The following is a 16,402-nucleotide window of genomic DNA, read 5'->3' as shown; positions in this document are numbered from 1 at the left end:
GTTTTCTGCCTGGATGGTCCTCTGTAATGAGCCAAAGGACAGAAAGGGGGAGTAGTGAGCTCCCTCCCATATTTGGGCATACCAGGGGTTGTAACACAAATACATACCTATTTCCCTGGCCTAGCTGATAAGGAAGAGAGCCTGTGGCTTAGTGGCAATTACATCGGCCTAATATGCAATACAGCCCTGGTTCGATTCTCAGTAAGGGTATGGCTAGCTGATGAGAGCTAAATAGGTTGAAATAGATCTATACTAGTCTCTATTTATTTATCAGCACAAATACTACATACATACATACATACATACATACATGCATGCATGCATGCATACATACATACATACATATCAGTGGTGGGTTCCTCCCGGATCGCACCGGATCGCGCGCGCTCCCTTTCAGCGCTCCACCTGGCTTGCGCGCTCCCTTTCAGCGCTCCACCTGGCTCTCGCGCTCCCTTCCGGCGCTGAAACCGGAAGTACAGTTTTGCCCGCCCCTGACGAAGCAACGACGCCTGCCTGCGCTCCACCAGCTCGGCTGGGAACGGAGATGTTTCCTCAGCGGAGCGGAGCGCCTGAAAAGACTTTTCAGGCGCTCCGCTCCGCTGAGGAAACATCTCCGTTCCCAGCCGAGCTGGTGGAGCGCAGGCAGGCATCGTTGCTTCGCCAGGGGCGGGGCAAGACTGTACTTCCGGTTTCAGCGCCGGAAGGGAGCGCGCGAGCCAGGTGGAGCGCTGAAAGGGAGCGCGCAAGCCAGGTGGAGCGTTGAAAGGGAGCGCGCGCGATCCGGTGCGATCCAGCAGGAACCCACCACTGATACATATATAGTATGAATAAAGGAAAATGGACATAATTAGGATATATAACATCATGTATATTTTAAAAAGTGCTGATGCAACCAGTATGTTGCTGTTGCAAAGTTGAAATTGTGACATAAAATGAAGATAAACATACAGTAAAGATATTTTTGTAAAAAAAAAAAAGTGATAAAATGGGGCAAAACTCACTTAACCACCATCTTGCTTAGCAATGGAAAGTCTGGGCTCAGTTGTGGTCATTAAGTTGAGGACTACCCGTACCATTCTCTTCCCCTCTTGTGGGCAGCTCAGCCCTTCCTGATCTGGTGGTCTCCAGGTGCCTTCATATTGGTTTGAAATTCTGGTTTATAAGTCCTAAAACATCTGGGAATAAATCTTCCTTGGCACTTGAGCTAATCTGCATTATGTATGTCTTCCTGCAGCAGGCTTTAGAATTCCAAGAATTTGATTTTTTTTTTTTATCAGGGACCGGAATTAAGAAAATAATCAAGGTCCTGGCTTTAAAAATAGGAGAACTCAGAAGCTGTGGGTTGCGGGTTGTAGGTCAGAGCTGCGATCACTAACTGGTGGTCCGTAGAAAAATTATTTGCATTTTTTATATTGCACTAAATCAGGGCTCCTCAAACTACAACCCATAGGATGGATACGTGCAATGAATGTTTGTGTTACTGCAGAGAGTCTCCCCCTTCGGGGTCTTTTTGTGCGGGTCGGAGGGGGGCAGAAATTCTGACTTGGGGTCTGCTTCAGCCTCCTGGTGTGGGAGGGAAGCACCGCTGTGGGGGGAAGAGCCGGAGGGCCTTGTTCCAGTAGGACAGCATCATAGCCTGGAACTGGCTGACCATCTCAGCCCGCTGAGCCTCCAGGCGCCGGTACCTAGCCTTGCACTCCCACAGGTCTTCCCTCTGCTTGGAAAGCCTATGCTCGTAGTCCTCATTGAGGTGCTTCTACTGAGCCTCCTCCTCGGCCAGATCCAATTTGAACTGAGCTGTTTTGCCAACTTTTTTTCACGGTGGCTGCTTAGCTCCAGCAACTGCTTCCTGTTGGGGCCCTAAGGAGCCCGGGCAGGCAGGCGAGGAGTGGCTGGGAAGGGACGGGCGAGTAGAGGCTGTCGAGGTGTCCCTCAATGAGAGTGACATCGAGTTGGCCACACCCACCCAGTCACATGACCACCTAGCCACACCCACCTGGTCCTTAGGCAGATCATATTAGTGGTCCGCGGGATTTAAAATTATGAATTTAGTGAATTTTTGGACCTTTTAGAGGTCCAAAAAGTTGGTAACCCGCGGGTCAGAGGCCTGCCGATAGTCGTGGACCCATGGCGAGTGAAAATATTTCGGGGTTCCTACACTTTGTAGTAGTACAAGAAAATTGGTCTTGTTTTCAGAGTATTCTTGTGCTGTTCAGAACAGTAAAACTGAGTAAATTGCAAAATCTCTTAAATTCGGCGGGGTGCAACAGAATCCATCTTGAATGTGGAATTGCAGGTAGACTTCGGCTTACGACCACAATTGAGCCCAAATTTCCAGTCCTTCTCTGTTTCCAGGGCATTCCCTAGAGGGGATCCGGCCCCTCTAGGCCTTGAGGTTTGACACCCCTGCTCTAGATCTTCCCAGGTTCTGGCTACAGATTCTCTTTGCACCTTGAGGACTAGAAATAGTGTGAAGTTCTTACTGTAAAGAAAGAAAACTTGTGGGGAAAAAACCCCTTGTTGCTTCACAAAGAAGAGGGGTCAAAATATTCTCCAAAGCACTGGGGGGGCAGAACCAGGGGTGAAATCCAGCAGGTTCTGACAGGTTCTGGAGAACCGGTAGCGGAAATTTTGAGTAATTCGGAGAACCGGCAAATGCCACCTCCAGCTGGCCCCAGGAGTGGGGAGGGAATGGAGAATTTGCAGTATCCTTCCCCTGCCATGCCCACCAAGCCACGCCCACCAAGCCCTGCCACGCCCACCAAGCCACGCCCACCAAGCCCTGCCACGCCCACCAAGCCACGCCCACAAAACCAGTAGTTTAAAAAAAATGAATTTCACCACTGGGCAAAACAAGAAACAATGGATCAAGGACAGAAACAACCTGGAATGAAGGAGAAACTTCCTGAAAGTTGAAACAATTAACCGGTGGAACAGAAGTTGCCTCCAGAAGTTGTGGGCGCTTCATCACTGGAGGTTTTCAAGAAGAGACTGGACAGCCACTTGCCTGAAATGCTACAGGTCCGTGATGGCAAACCTATGGGAAACGTACCACAGGTGACACCCAGAGCCCTCTCTGTGGGCACGACAGCCGTCGCCCCAGCCCAGCTCCATCGAGCATGTGCATGGACCTCCCACCGGCCAGTTGGTCTTCAGGTCTCTGCTGCGCATGTGCAGGGAGTGGGGCACATGCAGGGGACGTGCAAGTGAATGCGCGGTGGTGTGTGGTGGATTTGTGGGTGGTGCCCATATTGCATTTTGGAGCCTTGCGTGGTACCCCTGCACTCCGTTTTGGCTTCCAGGTGGGTGCAGGCCCAAAACAAGGCATGGGAGTGCCACGTGGGCGGTAGGGTGCACCGGGGGGGGGGTTGTCACGCACACATTGCATTATGGGTGCTTTTGGCACGCGACAACCAAAGGGTTAGCCATCACTGGTCTAGGTTCTCCTGCTTGGGCAGGGGCTGGACTAGAAGACCTCCAAGGTCTTATTCCTATTCCTTCTGAAGGCAAAGCTGTTCCACTGGTTAATTGTTATCGCCGTTTAGGAAGTTTCTCCTTAAATCCAGGTTGCGCCTCTCCTTGATTGCAGGTTCCCAACCAGAGGTCCCCAATTCCTGAGCCCAGAGGTCGGTACCAGTCCGTGGCCTCTTGGGAACCAGGTCACAGAGGCAGCAGGCGAATGAATGAAGGCGAATGTGTGCCTTCTGGGTTGCGCAGGGCTGTCTTAACATGTGGGCCTGATGCGCACTTGTCTGTGGGCCCCACGAGCATAGGTGCCCCATACTAATCTGTGTATGTTAACCAGGGATGGGTTCCTGCCAGTTCTAACCTCTTCTATAGAAGAGGTTCCACAAATCTACCGTGCCATTTAGAACCGGTTCCAGCTCCCCCCCCCCACCCGTCCGCACATCATCAAGATGAAGAGCGAGAGGAGGAATTCTGGGAGTTGAAGTCCACAAGTCTTAAAGCTGTCACGTTTGAACACCCCTGGGTTTTTTTTTTCTAAAGGGTTAGGGGTGCGAGGGTCTTGTAACTTGACAACTTTAAGATTTGCGTGTTTCAATGCCAAAGTTCCTGAGCCAACATGACTGGATGAGGAATTCTGGGAGTTGAAGTCCACAAGTCTTAAAGCTGTCAAGTTTGAACACCTTTGAGGTTGTTTTTCTAAAGGGTGAGGGGTGCGAGGGTCTTGTAACTTGACAGCTTTAAGACTTGCGTGCTTCAAATGTCTGAGTTTCTGAGCCAACATTTGGGTTGCTAAGCAAGAGCGTTGTTAAGTGAGTTTCACCACATTTTACAAGTTGGCCACTCCCATCCGGTCACATGGCTGGCAAGCCATTCCCACAAAGCAGGCCACACCTACAGAAGAGGTTCTAAAATTTTTTGAAACCCACCACTGATGTTAACCCTTCCATGCACCTTGTATCATATAAATGCAGAAACTTTATGGCTTTACTGAGTATTATTGTGTTTTTCAAGCCTCGTGTATTGTTCAAATGTTTATCGGGTTGATTAGTTGTTGCTGCACATCATGTTTTTAAAGCTTCAACACTGACTTTGTTGGAAGTGCCAATAAAATAAATATATCTTTAATTTTATCGACCATTTTACATTTTTGTTCCTGTGAGTAGTTCTCATAAGGGACGCTCAGTGGCTAAGAGTCTGAGCTTGTCCATCAGAAAGGTTGGCAGTTCGGCGGTTCGAATCCCTAGTGCCGTGTAACGGAGTGGGCTCCCGTTACTTGTCCCAGCTTCGGCCAACCTAGCAGTTCGGAAGCACGTAAAAAATACAAGTAGAAAAATAGGGACCCCCTTTGGGGGGAAGGTAACAGCGTTCCGTGCGCCTTTGGCGTTGAGTCATGCTGGCCATGTGACCACGGAGACGTCTTTGGACAGCGCTGGCTCTTCGGCTTTGAAACAGAGATGAGCACCGCCCCCTAGAGTCAGGACCGACTAGCATTTATGTGCGAGGGGAACCTTTACCTAATTGTCATAGGGGACTCAGTACATGCTTTGCTAAGACAGCCCTGGGTTGCTCCCAATGAAACCATTTCCCACCACCTACCCCTCCCAGTTCGTGGAAGGCAATTTTTCTTCCAAAACCAGTCCCTGGAACCAGAAGGGTTGGGGACCACTGATTCAGACCACCACCCATCAAACTCTGGATGTCTCTCAATCAGCATTGTCTCCCCCCCCAAAAAAAAAACATTCGACACCCATTGTAGACTGGCTTTTACTTATTGGTCAGAAAAGAAATAATGGAAATAATGGGGTTGCCACAAAGAAGAGGGAGTCAAGCTATTCTCTACAGCACCTGAGGGTAGAACAAGAAGCAATGGGTGGAAACTAATCAAGGAGAGAAGCAACTTAGAACTGAGGAGAAACTTCCTGACAGTTAGAACAATTAACCAGTGGAACAGAAGTTGCCTCCAGAAGTTGTGAATGCCCCAACACTGGAAGTCTTTAAGAAGATGTTGGATAGCCATTTGTCTGAAACAGTATAGGGTTTCCTGCCTAGGCAGAGGGTTGGACTAGAAGACCTCCAAGGTCCCTTCCAACTCTGCTATTGTATTGTATTCAGACCCTTCACAGCAGAATTAGCCTGCCAGTGAAAAACCCCTAACTGTAGTGACAGCAAGCTAATTTATTTATTTATTTATTTATTACTTGAACTTATTAGTCGCCCCCTCTCCCCACAGGGACTCGGGGCGACGTACAAAGCTAATGCAGAAGAAGGTTTCATTCCTTCTCCCGTATTGATTTTTCTCCCCTCTGTATAATAAGTTACCCTCCGCAAAACCGTAAGTAAGTGAAACTCGTCCTTTGCAGCTCTTACCGGAATCGCCGGCTCTCGATTTCCTATCAAATGCGGTTTACAAACTTGGGAAAACAAGGAGGGGTTGAGTGTGTGTGTGTGGGGGGGGGGGAGCAGACCTGCTTACCGAAGACTTAGAAATTGTGGGGTTGGCGAAAACCAAGAAGGACCCGACCATGTGCCAGTAGCTTCACGTCAGTTTTTTTCCAGCTGCTGCTTCCCCGTTTGGTTTTCTGGTATCTTGTTTGCTTTCCCGCAAACGACCGCTAATTTTACATTCGTGGCGATAAATAAAGGATGGCAGCAATAAAACGCTGGGCCTTTTTGAGAGCCGCGCGATAGGGATGGTTTTTAATTGACTAATTACACCTCCCAGCAGGCGGCCGAAAGATGCTTCTCTATCTGATTGGTTACTACTACAGGATTGTATAGCAGAAGATTTAGGGACGGTTAGGGATACAATACAATACAATACAATAGTAGAGTTGGAAGGGACCTTGGAGGTCTTCTAGTCCAACCCCCTGCCTAGGCAGGAAACCCTGTACCGTTCCAGACAAATAGCTATCCAACATCCTCTTAAAGACTTCCAGTGTTAGGGCATTCACAACTTCTGGAGGCAACTTCTGTTCCACTGATTATTTGTTCTAACTGTCAGGAAATTTCTCCTCAGTTCTAAGTCGCTTCTCTCCTTGATTAGTTTCCACCCATTGCTTCTTGTTCTACCCTCAGGTGCCTTGGAGAATAGCTTGACTCCCTCTTCTTTGTGGCAACCCCTGAGATATTGGAAGACTCCTATCATGTCTCCCCTGGTCCTTCTTTCTCTTAAGCTAGACATACCCATTTCCTGCAACCGTTCTTCATATGTTTTAGTCTCCAGTCCCCTAATCCTCTTTGTTGCTCTTCTCTGCACTCTTTCTAGAGTCTCCACATCTTTTTTACATCGTGGCGACCAGAACTGAATGCCGTATTCCAAGTGTGGCCTTACCAAGGCATTATAAAGTGGTATTAACACTTCAGGTGATCTTGATTCTATCCCTCTGTTGATGCAGCCTAGAACTGTGTTGGCTTTTTTGGCAGCTGCTGCACACGGCTGGCTCCTATTTAAATGGTTGTCCACTAGGACTCCAAGATCCCTCTCACAGTTACTACTACTGAGCAAGGTACCACCTATACTGTACCTGTTGCAAAATCTCTTAAATTCGGCGGGGTGCAACAGAATCCATCTTGAATGTGGGATTGCAGGTAGTCTTTGGCTTACGACCACAATTGAGCCCAAAATTTCCATGGCTAAGTGAGACAGGTCTTAAGTGAGTTTGGCCCTATTTTGACAACCCCTTTTTTGCCGGGGGCGTTAAGTGAATCCCCCACCTTTAAGGTACTAACATGATGCAGCCTAGGATGTGGTGGCTCAGTGGCTAAGACGCTGAGCTCGTCGATCAGAAAGTTCGGCAGTTCGGCCGTTCGAATCCCTAGTGCCGCGTAATGGAGTGAGCTCCCGTTACTTGTCCCAGCTTCTGCCAACCTATCCGTTCGAAAGCACGTAAACAATGCAAGCAGAAAAATAGGGACCGCCTTTGGTGGGAAGGTAACAGCGTTCTGTGCGCCTTTGGCATTTAATCATGCCGGCCACATGACCACAGAGACGTCTTCGGACAGCACTGGCTCTGCGGCTTTGAAACAGAGATGAGCACCAGCCCTTAGAGTTGGGAATGACAAGCATATACATGCGGGGGAAAGCTTTACTTTTAGTCCTGGATTTACAACAGTTCATTCAGTGATTACTCGAAGTTACAACAGCACTGAAGAAAGGGACTTACGACCAGTTTTCACACTTACAACAGCTGTAGCATCACGTGATCAAAAGTTAGATGGTTGTCAACTGACTTACATTTATGACGGTTGCAGCATCATGTGATCCGCTTTTGCGACCTTCTGGCCAGCAAAATCAAAAGGGAAGCAGGTTGACTTAACAGTCGTGTTATTAACTTAAGAACTGCAGGGATTCTCTTAACAACTGTGGCAAGAAAGGTGGTAAAATGGGGCAAAAAAACCCCTCACTTAACAAATGTCTCGCTTAGCAACAGAAATGTTGGGCTCAATTGTGGTTGTAAGTAGGTAGTCCTTGAATTTCAACAGTTCGCTTAGTGACTGTTCAAAGTTACAGTGGGACTGGAAGAAGTGACTTATGCCTGTTTTTCACACTTAACAACCCTTGCAGCATCCCTAAGGGTCACAGCTTGGCAACTGACTCCTATTTATGAAGGTTGGCCTTCCACAGATTTCCTCTTTTTGCCATCTTGTTTTCACATTCAGTTTCATCATGAATTCCTTAGCACAGCAGCCCCAAACTCTCTGGCCTTGCAGATTGGCTGTGGGTGGAGAGGGGATGGTTTTGTCTGAATGGTCTCCCTCCCTCCCTGTCTTCCCCTCTCTCCCTCCCTCTCCCACTCCCTTCTTCCCCTCTCTGTCCCTCCCTCCCTCCCACCCTCCTCCTCTTCCTCTCTCCCTCCCTTCTCTCCCTCCCCTCCCTCCCTCTCCCCCTCTCGCTCTGTCCCTCCCTCCCACCCTCCCTCTCTTCCTCTCTCTCCCTCCCTCTCCTTCCTCCCTCCCTTTCTGTCCCTCCCTCTCTCCCTCCCTCTCCCCCCCCCCATACACAAGGAAAAGAGAAACAATTCTTTACATATTTCACTTCCAGAGGCCACAAGAGAGCACACCTATCTTGTGTGGCCTCCACAGCCCTCAAAACTGTGTGAGAACCGGGTGCGTGTCCAAGGATAATTGTCGTCAGGTGTTAACAGAATAATATAGTTGGAAGAGACCTTGGAGGTTTTCTAGTCCAACTCTCGCTGCCCAAGCAAGAGACCTTGGCCTATACCAGTGATGGCGAACCTATGGCACGCGTGCCACAGGTAGCACGTGGAGCCATCTGTCAGGGTATGTGAGGCACTACCCTTTCAGCTGGCCAGCTGAGTTCACTCTTTTTCAAAGCCGTTTTTCACCCTCCCCAGGCTCCAGAGGCTTTATAGGATCCTGGGGAGGGCAAAAAGAGCCTCCCCCCCCAGAGGCTTCATGAGCTTCCCAGAAGCCTCCGGAGCGCAAAAAACCGCCCTACGGGCAAACCGGAAGTTCGGGAACGGACTTCCTGTTTGCTCAGAGGGTCATTTTGACTGCCCTGGAGGCAGGATTGGTGGACACTGGCCTGCCACTCAAAAAGTATCATGGTTCTATCTCTTTTTTTTTTTTTTTTTTTTTTTTTTTTTTTGTAATAAAATTTTATTGGTTTTTCAAAATTTATAGGGAAAAGGGTAAATGGACAGGTATACAAATTTTGGCAGTTGCAAAGTGTGTGAGGCCCCCCTCCCTCCATACCCATAGCGTAGATTTATATATAATGCATTAGTATATAATTGATTATAATCAGCATATTAGTTCTATTATTAAATTCAATCAAATTAAACATTACAATATAAAATCCAAATATAATTCCATTTTCACTTTCGGTCAATTTATAATAATATGGTTTTCATATTTATTTCTGTGATCTGAGTCTTCTTGCTATTGCCCCATCTCCCTCCACTGGCAGAGCTCTGGCCCCTCCCGTGTCCTGCGTGTCCGTTGTAGTGTCTGGTGGTTTCTCTAGGAGTGTTTTATTTTTTTCCATAAAGGCCTGCGCCTCTATGGGTGAATTAATTCTGATTCTTGTCTCCTCCCAGAATATCAGCATACCTTCAGGCATCAACCATCTAAACCACACCCCTTTCTGGTATAATTTATTCGCTAATTGCGAATAATTTTTTCTTTTTTCTCTAATCTTCTTAGGGATCTGCTTCAGAATGGTTATCTCCATATCATGATATGTCAATGCTTGCCCCCTTTGTACACCCAGAATTTCATCTCTTGTGGTTTTTCTAAGGAATTTAATGTGAACCTCCCTGGGTAAATTGTGTGTTCTAGCATAAGCTGAGTTCACTCTATAAACCAGATCTATATCCCACCCCATCTGTTGTTTTTCTTTGTGTGTATAGTCAGCCAGAATGTTTGTCATGATGTCCCTTATATTTTCCCCATCTTCTTCTATAACATTTTGAAATCTAAGATAATAGGACATTCTCTCAAATTCTAATTTCATCTGTTGGATGTCAAGATCTTTGTTCCCTTTCTGCACAGCTTCCACCACCCTTGGTTCTATCTCTGACACATCGCTATCATAGGTTTGCCAACATTGATCAGATTGCGAATTTGGAAATGATCCTGGGAGTAGTGTTTAGGAAGTTGCTTACATGTTATTGCCCCCCAAACAGGATGGAAGTAGTCAAGCTCAATTTGCAGAAATCTTTAAAAAAACAAAAAAACCAGCTGTCCTTTTTTTGCCAAGTGCTTGGCAATTTCCGGTCACAAGGGGACTTATTCAAGACAATGTCCCAAATAATTGCATTTTTTAGTTTTTAAATAACACTATAATTGGAAGCAATTATATGAACCTTTGATGCATACAGTTGAGATCAATTTTTTACTTTTATTTCCAGTAGAGGAGACTGAAGTTACGTTGGATTTCTTGGAAATTTTTTCTCCAATGTCCTCAATGGTCTGGAATCTAATTAAGCATTATTGATGCCCCTTTTTTTTAGTAACATAACTTAAAAATTACCCCAGATTAATTTCGTTTGCTACACAAATACGTTAATTTTTCTTCATTTTTGCCCAAAGCGTTTCTAAGAATACGGAATATTTTTTATTCAAATTAGATGACATGTGCTAAATGAGTTCCAAAAAAAAGCCCAGCAAATCAAGATTTATTTGGAAATTGTAGCGGTTCCAACATATTATTTAAGTTTTTTTTTAAAAAAAATGCTAATTTGAAAAGTCGCCTAATTCATTCTTTCCCTTCATGATATATTTGAGATGGGAGAAAACGAGACTTTGAAAATGAAGCGGTGTAACTCTCACTACAGGTAGTTCCTCGACTTGCAACAGTTCATTTAGTGACTGTTCAAACTTACAACGGCATTGAAAATAAATTGGGATCTGCTGAACAGGTCTCTTTTGGGAAGGTTGCAATAGCATGGGTGGGCTTCAAGTCCCAGAATTCCCCAGCCAGCATGGCATAGAATTCCCCAGCCAGCATGGGGAATTCTGGGAGTTGAAGTCCACCCATCTTAAAGGGGCCAAAGTTGAAAAACATTGCTCAAAAGGCAGGCTTAGGGAAATGAAGCAGGATTAACTAGCATTGTCTTGCACAGGAAGTCCGTGACTTACAAGAGTTCATTTAGTGACCGTTTCAAAGTTACAACGGCACCCAAAAAGGGACGTTAGGACCATTTTTCACACTTACAACCATTGACGCATCCCCAGGGTCACATGATCAGAATTCAGACGCTTATTAACAAACCCTTGTTTAGATTTTGTATAAAAATGTAAGTCTTCCTGGGTCGGATGAGAGCAGATGTGATATATATAATAAATAATTCTTAATAAGTTACAATAATAACCAAAGAAATGTTAACGGAAAAAGTTTAATGATATTTATGTGTGTTGGCATTGGTAAAAGCAATTGTATAAAAGCTTTAAATGGTGAATTGGGGGGGGGGGAAAGAGGGAGGGGAAATGCTTAGATATTTTATTAATTGATTTTTTCTTTTAGAATATGTTATAAGATATAATGTCACAGGAGGTTTGTTGAGATTGCCAATGAATGCCAGTGGGTGGTTGTGTAAATCATATCAGATAAAAGCACGTTTAAATAATTTTAGTTAAATGAGAAGGGTGGTGTATTGATAGTAAAATAGATGAAGATTTTAGATGTAAAATGCACTATTCAATGGGAACGAAATATATGTAATAATTATGATAGAAACGCACGAAAACTATTTGTAACCAATCGACACGCTTTCAACAGGACGTAATGAAGGATGATTCTTTTTTTTGTGTTTTGGTTTATTTAAAACAATTTCAAAAATTTCAAAAAAAAAAAAAAGAATTCAGACGCTTGGCATCTGTCTTTCTCATATTTATGATGACTGCCGTATTCCAGGGTCACATGTCACACTTCGTTTTGGCGGGCAGAGTGCTGTAGGAAGCCGTTCAGGCCAAAAATGGGACGTGGCGCAGTTGCAGCCCTCCCCCACCCCCTTGCCTGTTTTGGCTGGCAGGGTGCTGCAGCGGGCATGTTACCTCTCCCCCCACACACACCGCTAGCCCACGGAGAACTACAATGCTAATCCAGCCCTCAAAGAAATCCAGTTTGATACGCCTGTCTTAAATACATGCTGGACACCTGAATGTTTGATCATTTGACCCTAGGGATGCTGCAGTTATCGTAAGTGTGAAGACCAGTCGTAAGTCCCCTTCTTCCGTGCCACTGTAATTTTGAACAGTTGCTAAAGAAATGGCTGTAAGTTGAGGACTACCTGTAATGCAAATTTAGGTAAAGGTTCCCCTTTATGTGTTAGTCATTCCTGACTCTAGGGGGTGGTGCTCATCTCCGTTTCAAAGCCAAAGAGCCAGCCCTGTCCGAAGACATCTCCATGGTCATGGCTAAATGCCGAAGGTGCATGGAACGCTATTACCTTCCCACCAAAGGTGGTTCCTATTTTTCTCCTTGCATTTTTTACGTGCTTTCAAACTGCTAGGTTGGCAGAAGTGGGACAGGTAACGGGAGCTCACTCCGTTATGCGGCGCTGGGGATTTGAACCGCCGAACTGCGGACCTTCCCGATCGACAAGCTCGGCGTCTTAGCCACTGAGCCCCCGCGTCCCCTTTAATGCAAATTTGCTCTGCTCCTAATCTTTTCCCTTTCTTTTTCTTTTTCTTTTTTTGGCCCCTCAGGATATGCTGCAGAAGGAAGGGTTGAGATAAGGGATCTCTTTGGACCTCCCGTGACCGACTGGCTTCCGATTCCTCCATGAAGCAGCACAAAGCCTGATGCCCACTTTGCCCCTCACCATGGACAGGGGGAGGAGTTACCACCCGCCATGTACGCACCACCAGCAGCCCGGCAATACACTGTATAGGACACCCACCCTTCAAACCCAGCTTGGCTTGCCCACCACCGAGGTGAGTGTCCGTGGGAGATGAGTCCTCAGTTCTAATGGATTTTTAGCCACAGGTCAGCCTTTCTGAGATTATCCCTCCCTGCAAGACTTGGCCCACCTCTTGCACTAAGTCCTAATCAACTCCCAGAATTCCTCAGGCAGGAGGGTTTGTCAATCTTGGCCACTTTCAGATGGGGGGACTTCAACTCCCAGAATTCCTCAGGCAGGAGGGTTTGTCAATCTTGGCCACTTTCAGATGGGGGACTTCAACTCCCAGAATTCCTCAGGCAGGTTTGTCAATCTTGGCCACTTTCAGATGGGGGGACTTCAACCCCCAGAATTCCTCAGGCAGGAGAGTTTGTCAATCTTGGCCACTTTCAGATGGGGGGACTTCAATTCCCAGAATTCCTCAGGCAGGAGGGTTTGTCAATCTTGGCCACTTTCAGATGGGGGACTTCAACTCCCAGAATTCCTCAGGCAGGAGGGTTTGTCAATCTTGGCCACTTTCAGATGGGGGGACTTCAACCCCCAGAATTCCTCAGGCAGGAGAGTTTGTCAATCTTGGCCACTTTCAGATGGGGGGATTTCAACTCCCAGAATTCCTCAGGCAGGAGAGTTTGTCAATCTTGGCCACTTTCAGATGGGAGGACTTCAACTCCCAGAATTCCTCAGGCAGGAGAGTTTGTCAATCTTGGCCACTTTCAGATGGGGGGACTTCAACTCCCAGAATTCCTCAGGCAGGAGGGTTCGTCAATCTTGGCCACTTTCAGATGGGGGGACTTCAACTCCCAGAATTCCTCAGGCAGGAGGGTTTGTCAATCTTGGCCACTTTCAGATGGGGGGACTTCAGCTCCCAGAATTCCTCAGGCAGGTTTGTCAATCTTGGCCACTTTCAGATGGGGGGACTTCAACTCCCAGAATTCCTCAGGCAGGAGGGTTCGTCAATCTTGGCCACTTTCAGATGGGGGGACTTCAACTCCCAGAATTCCTCAGGCAGGAGGGTTCGTCAATCTTGGCCACTTTCAGATGGGGGGACTTCAACTCCCAGAATTCCTCAGGCAGGAGGGTTCGTCAATCTTGGCCACTTTCAGATGGGGGGACTTCAACTCCCAGAATTCCTCAGGCAGGAGGGGTTGTCAATCTTGGCCACTTTCAGATGGGGGGACTTCAACTCCCAGAATTCCTCAGGCAGGAGAGTTTGTCAATCTTGGCCACTTTCAGATGGGGGGACTTCAACTCCCAGAATTCCTCAGGCAGGAGGGTTCGTCAATCTTGGCCACTTTCAGATGGGGGGACTTCAACTCCCAGAATTCCTCAGGCAGGAGGGTTCGTCAATCTTGGCCACTTTCAGATGGGGGGACTTCAACTCCCAGAATTCCTCAGGCAGGAGGGTTCGTCAATCTTGGCCACTTTCAGATGGGGGGACTTCAACTCCCAGAATTCCTCAGGCAGGAGGGGTTGTCAATCTTGGCCACTTTCAGATGGGGGGACTTCAACCCCCAGAATTCCTCAGGCAGGAGGGGTTGTCAATCTTGGCCTCTTTCAGATGGGGGGGACTTCAGCTCCCAGAGTTTCTGCTGCTAAGTGAGACCTTTCTTGTCACGTTTGTGAAGGGAATCACCGCATAACTTTTTAAGTTAGTCACACGGTTGTTAGCTGAATCTGGCTTCCCCATTGATGTTCCTGACCAGAAGGTCGCAAAAGTAGATCATGTGACACCCTCCCTTCCCCAGGACCCTGCAACCATCATAAATATGAATCACTTGCAACAGTCGTGTGAAAAAATGGTCATGAGTCAATTACTTTGATGCCTTTGTAACTTTGAAGGGTCACTAAAGGAAGAGTCGTAAGACGAGGACTACTTGTATAAACTCCAGGTTGAGAGCAGCTGCAGGTGGCCTTCCAAATTCAGTCTTGGCCAACAGAGAGAGCCAGAATTGTGAAGTTTGGTGATGTTCGACTCTGTTTTTGTCAGCCCAGAGATGCAGAGGGGGCCCCCTTCTGATCACCGAAGGAAGGACATGCCTTTAAAATCCACAAACCTTTTCTTTGAGGATAGATACGTGACTCTAAGACACTGTTTCTTAACATTCATAACTTTAAATGATGTGGACTTCAACTCCCAGAATTCCACGGTTGGCTCTGCTGCCTGTCGAATTCTGGGAGTTGAAGTCCACATACCTTGAAGTTGCCAAGGTCGGGAAAACTGCCTGAAGAAAAGGGACATCTGGTTTAAATCATTGCGGACAGGTGCTAGAACTGTTCCTCAGTATGTGCCAAAATACAAATAGTCCTCGACTTACAGCAGTTTGTTTAGTGACCATTTGAAGTTACAAGGACGCTGAGAAAAGTGACATGACCCTTTTTCGCACTTCTGACTGTTGCAGCATCCCCATAGTTACATTGACCAAAATCCAGATGTTTGGGCAATTGACTCCTATTTATGATAGTTGCGGTGTCCCGGGCTCACGCCATCCCCTTTTGCGACCTTCTGACAAGCAAAGTCAGTGGGGAAGCCAGATTCACTTAACAACTGTGTTGCTAACTTAACAACTGCAGTAACTTAACAGTACTTAACAACGGTGGCAAGAAAGGTTGTAAAATGCCCCCAAAGTGACTTCACATCTGTTTCACTTAGTAACAGGAATTTGGGGCTCAATTGTCGTAAATCAGTGACTATCTGTACTTCTTGCCATTGAAGCAACACAAAGGCCTAATATCTCTGCCCTAGACGCTTTGAAAAACTTAAATCAGCAGCTTAATATTTAGCTTTTTACTAGATAAACCGTGATCCCTTGGATCATTGTTTCAGTGGTATTAACTTACCAGATTTTTCAATCCCTTCAAAGTGGCAGAGCTCCTAATGCCCTGTCTTTGCTGGAACAGTTCTATTCTGACCTAGGCTTCCCCCAAAAAGCACAAAGCAGATTCCTGGTCCCTACAAACGAATGTGAATTCCTCTCATTCACATTCAGCCTATGCCTGGTAAACAATCTTTCAAAAGTGAAGTTATGACCACAGACCTTATCTAGCTTGGAAAGCTGCCATTGTAAATATTTTCCAAACGTACTGCTGTGCAAGGAAAGACTTGGCACAGAGTCTCTGAAATTCACGGACAGATCTTCACACTCCTGAAACAAACAAACTGATGAATTGTTTCCTGCAAAAGCCCACTCCCCTTTCACTCCTCTTTTATTCCCTATGGGAGGGGCCATTCACTGTCCACCTGTGGCTTTACTCCCAAGTCGACCCTGATTTCTTAGCTGTTCTTGTCTTCTGGCAGCTCTGCGCATGCGCACACTGGGAACAAGCTCCAGCTGTTCCTCTGCCTCACTGATGTCTGACTCCGAAGGCAGCTGAGAAGTGCCAGGCGGCCCTGGCCCCCTCTCTGCCTCCGATGCAGAGCCCTCGTCTGAGCTTTCCTCAGCCCCCAGGACTGGCCTATATTCCTTCCCAACCTCCTCACTGTCTGACTCTGCTGCTCACTCCGCTGACTGCTGGCGGGCCACAACAAGTTCTTAAAAATTCAGGGAAATACTCAGAGGTCTACTTGCCTT

The 16,402-nt window shown here is 46.8% G+C and overlaps 1 protein-coding gene across 5 annotated transcripts in view; it reads left to right on the top strand.

The window, feature by feature from the left end:
- SBNO2 (strawberry notch homolog 2) overlaps positions 1-16,402 on the top strand; it is a 146,234-nt gene that overhangs the window by 35,294 nt on the left and 94,538 nt on the right. For all 5 annotated transcript variants that reach the window (XM_081958072.1, XM_081958071.1, XM_081958074.1 and 2 more), the window contains exon 2: positions 12,640-12,867. In XM_081958072.1, coding sequence (XP_081814198.1) covers positions 12,736-12,867 — 132 coding nt within the window. In that variant the 5' untranslated portion in view covers positions 12,640-12,735. The remainder of the gene's footprint in view (positions 1-12,639; positions 12,868-16,402) is intronic.

The sequence above is a fragment of the Natrix helvetica genome, assembly GCF_964273705.1.
Source record: "Natrix helvetica genome assembly, chromosome: 1".
In the NCBI taxonomy this organism is placed as follows: Eukaryota; Metazoa; Chordata; class Lepidosauria; order Squamata; family Natricidae; genus Natrix; species Natrix helvetica.
The sequence above is the reverse complement of the archived record's forward strand: the minus strand, read 5'-3'. Positions and strand labels throughout refer to the sequence as shown.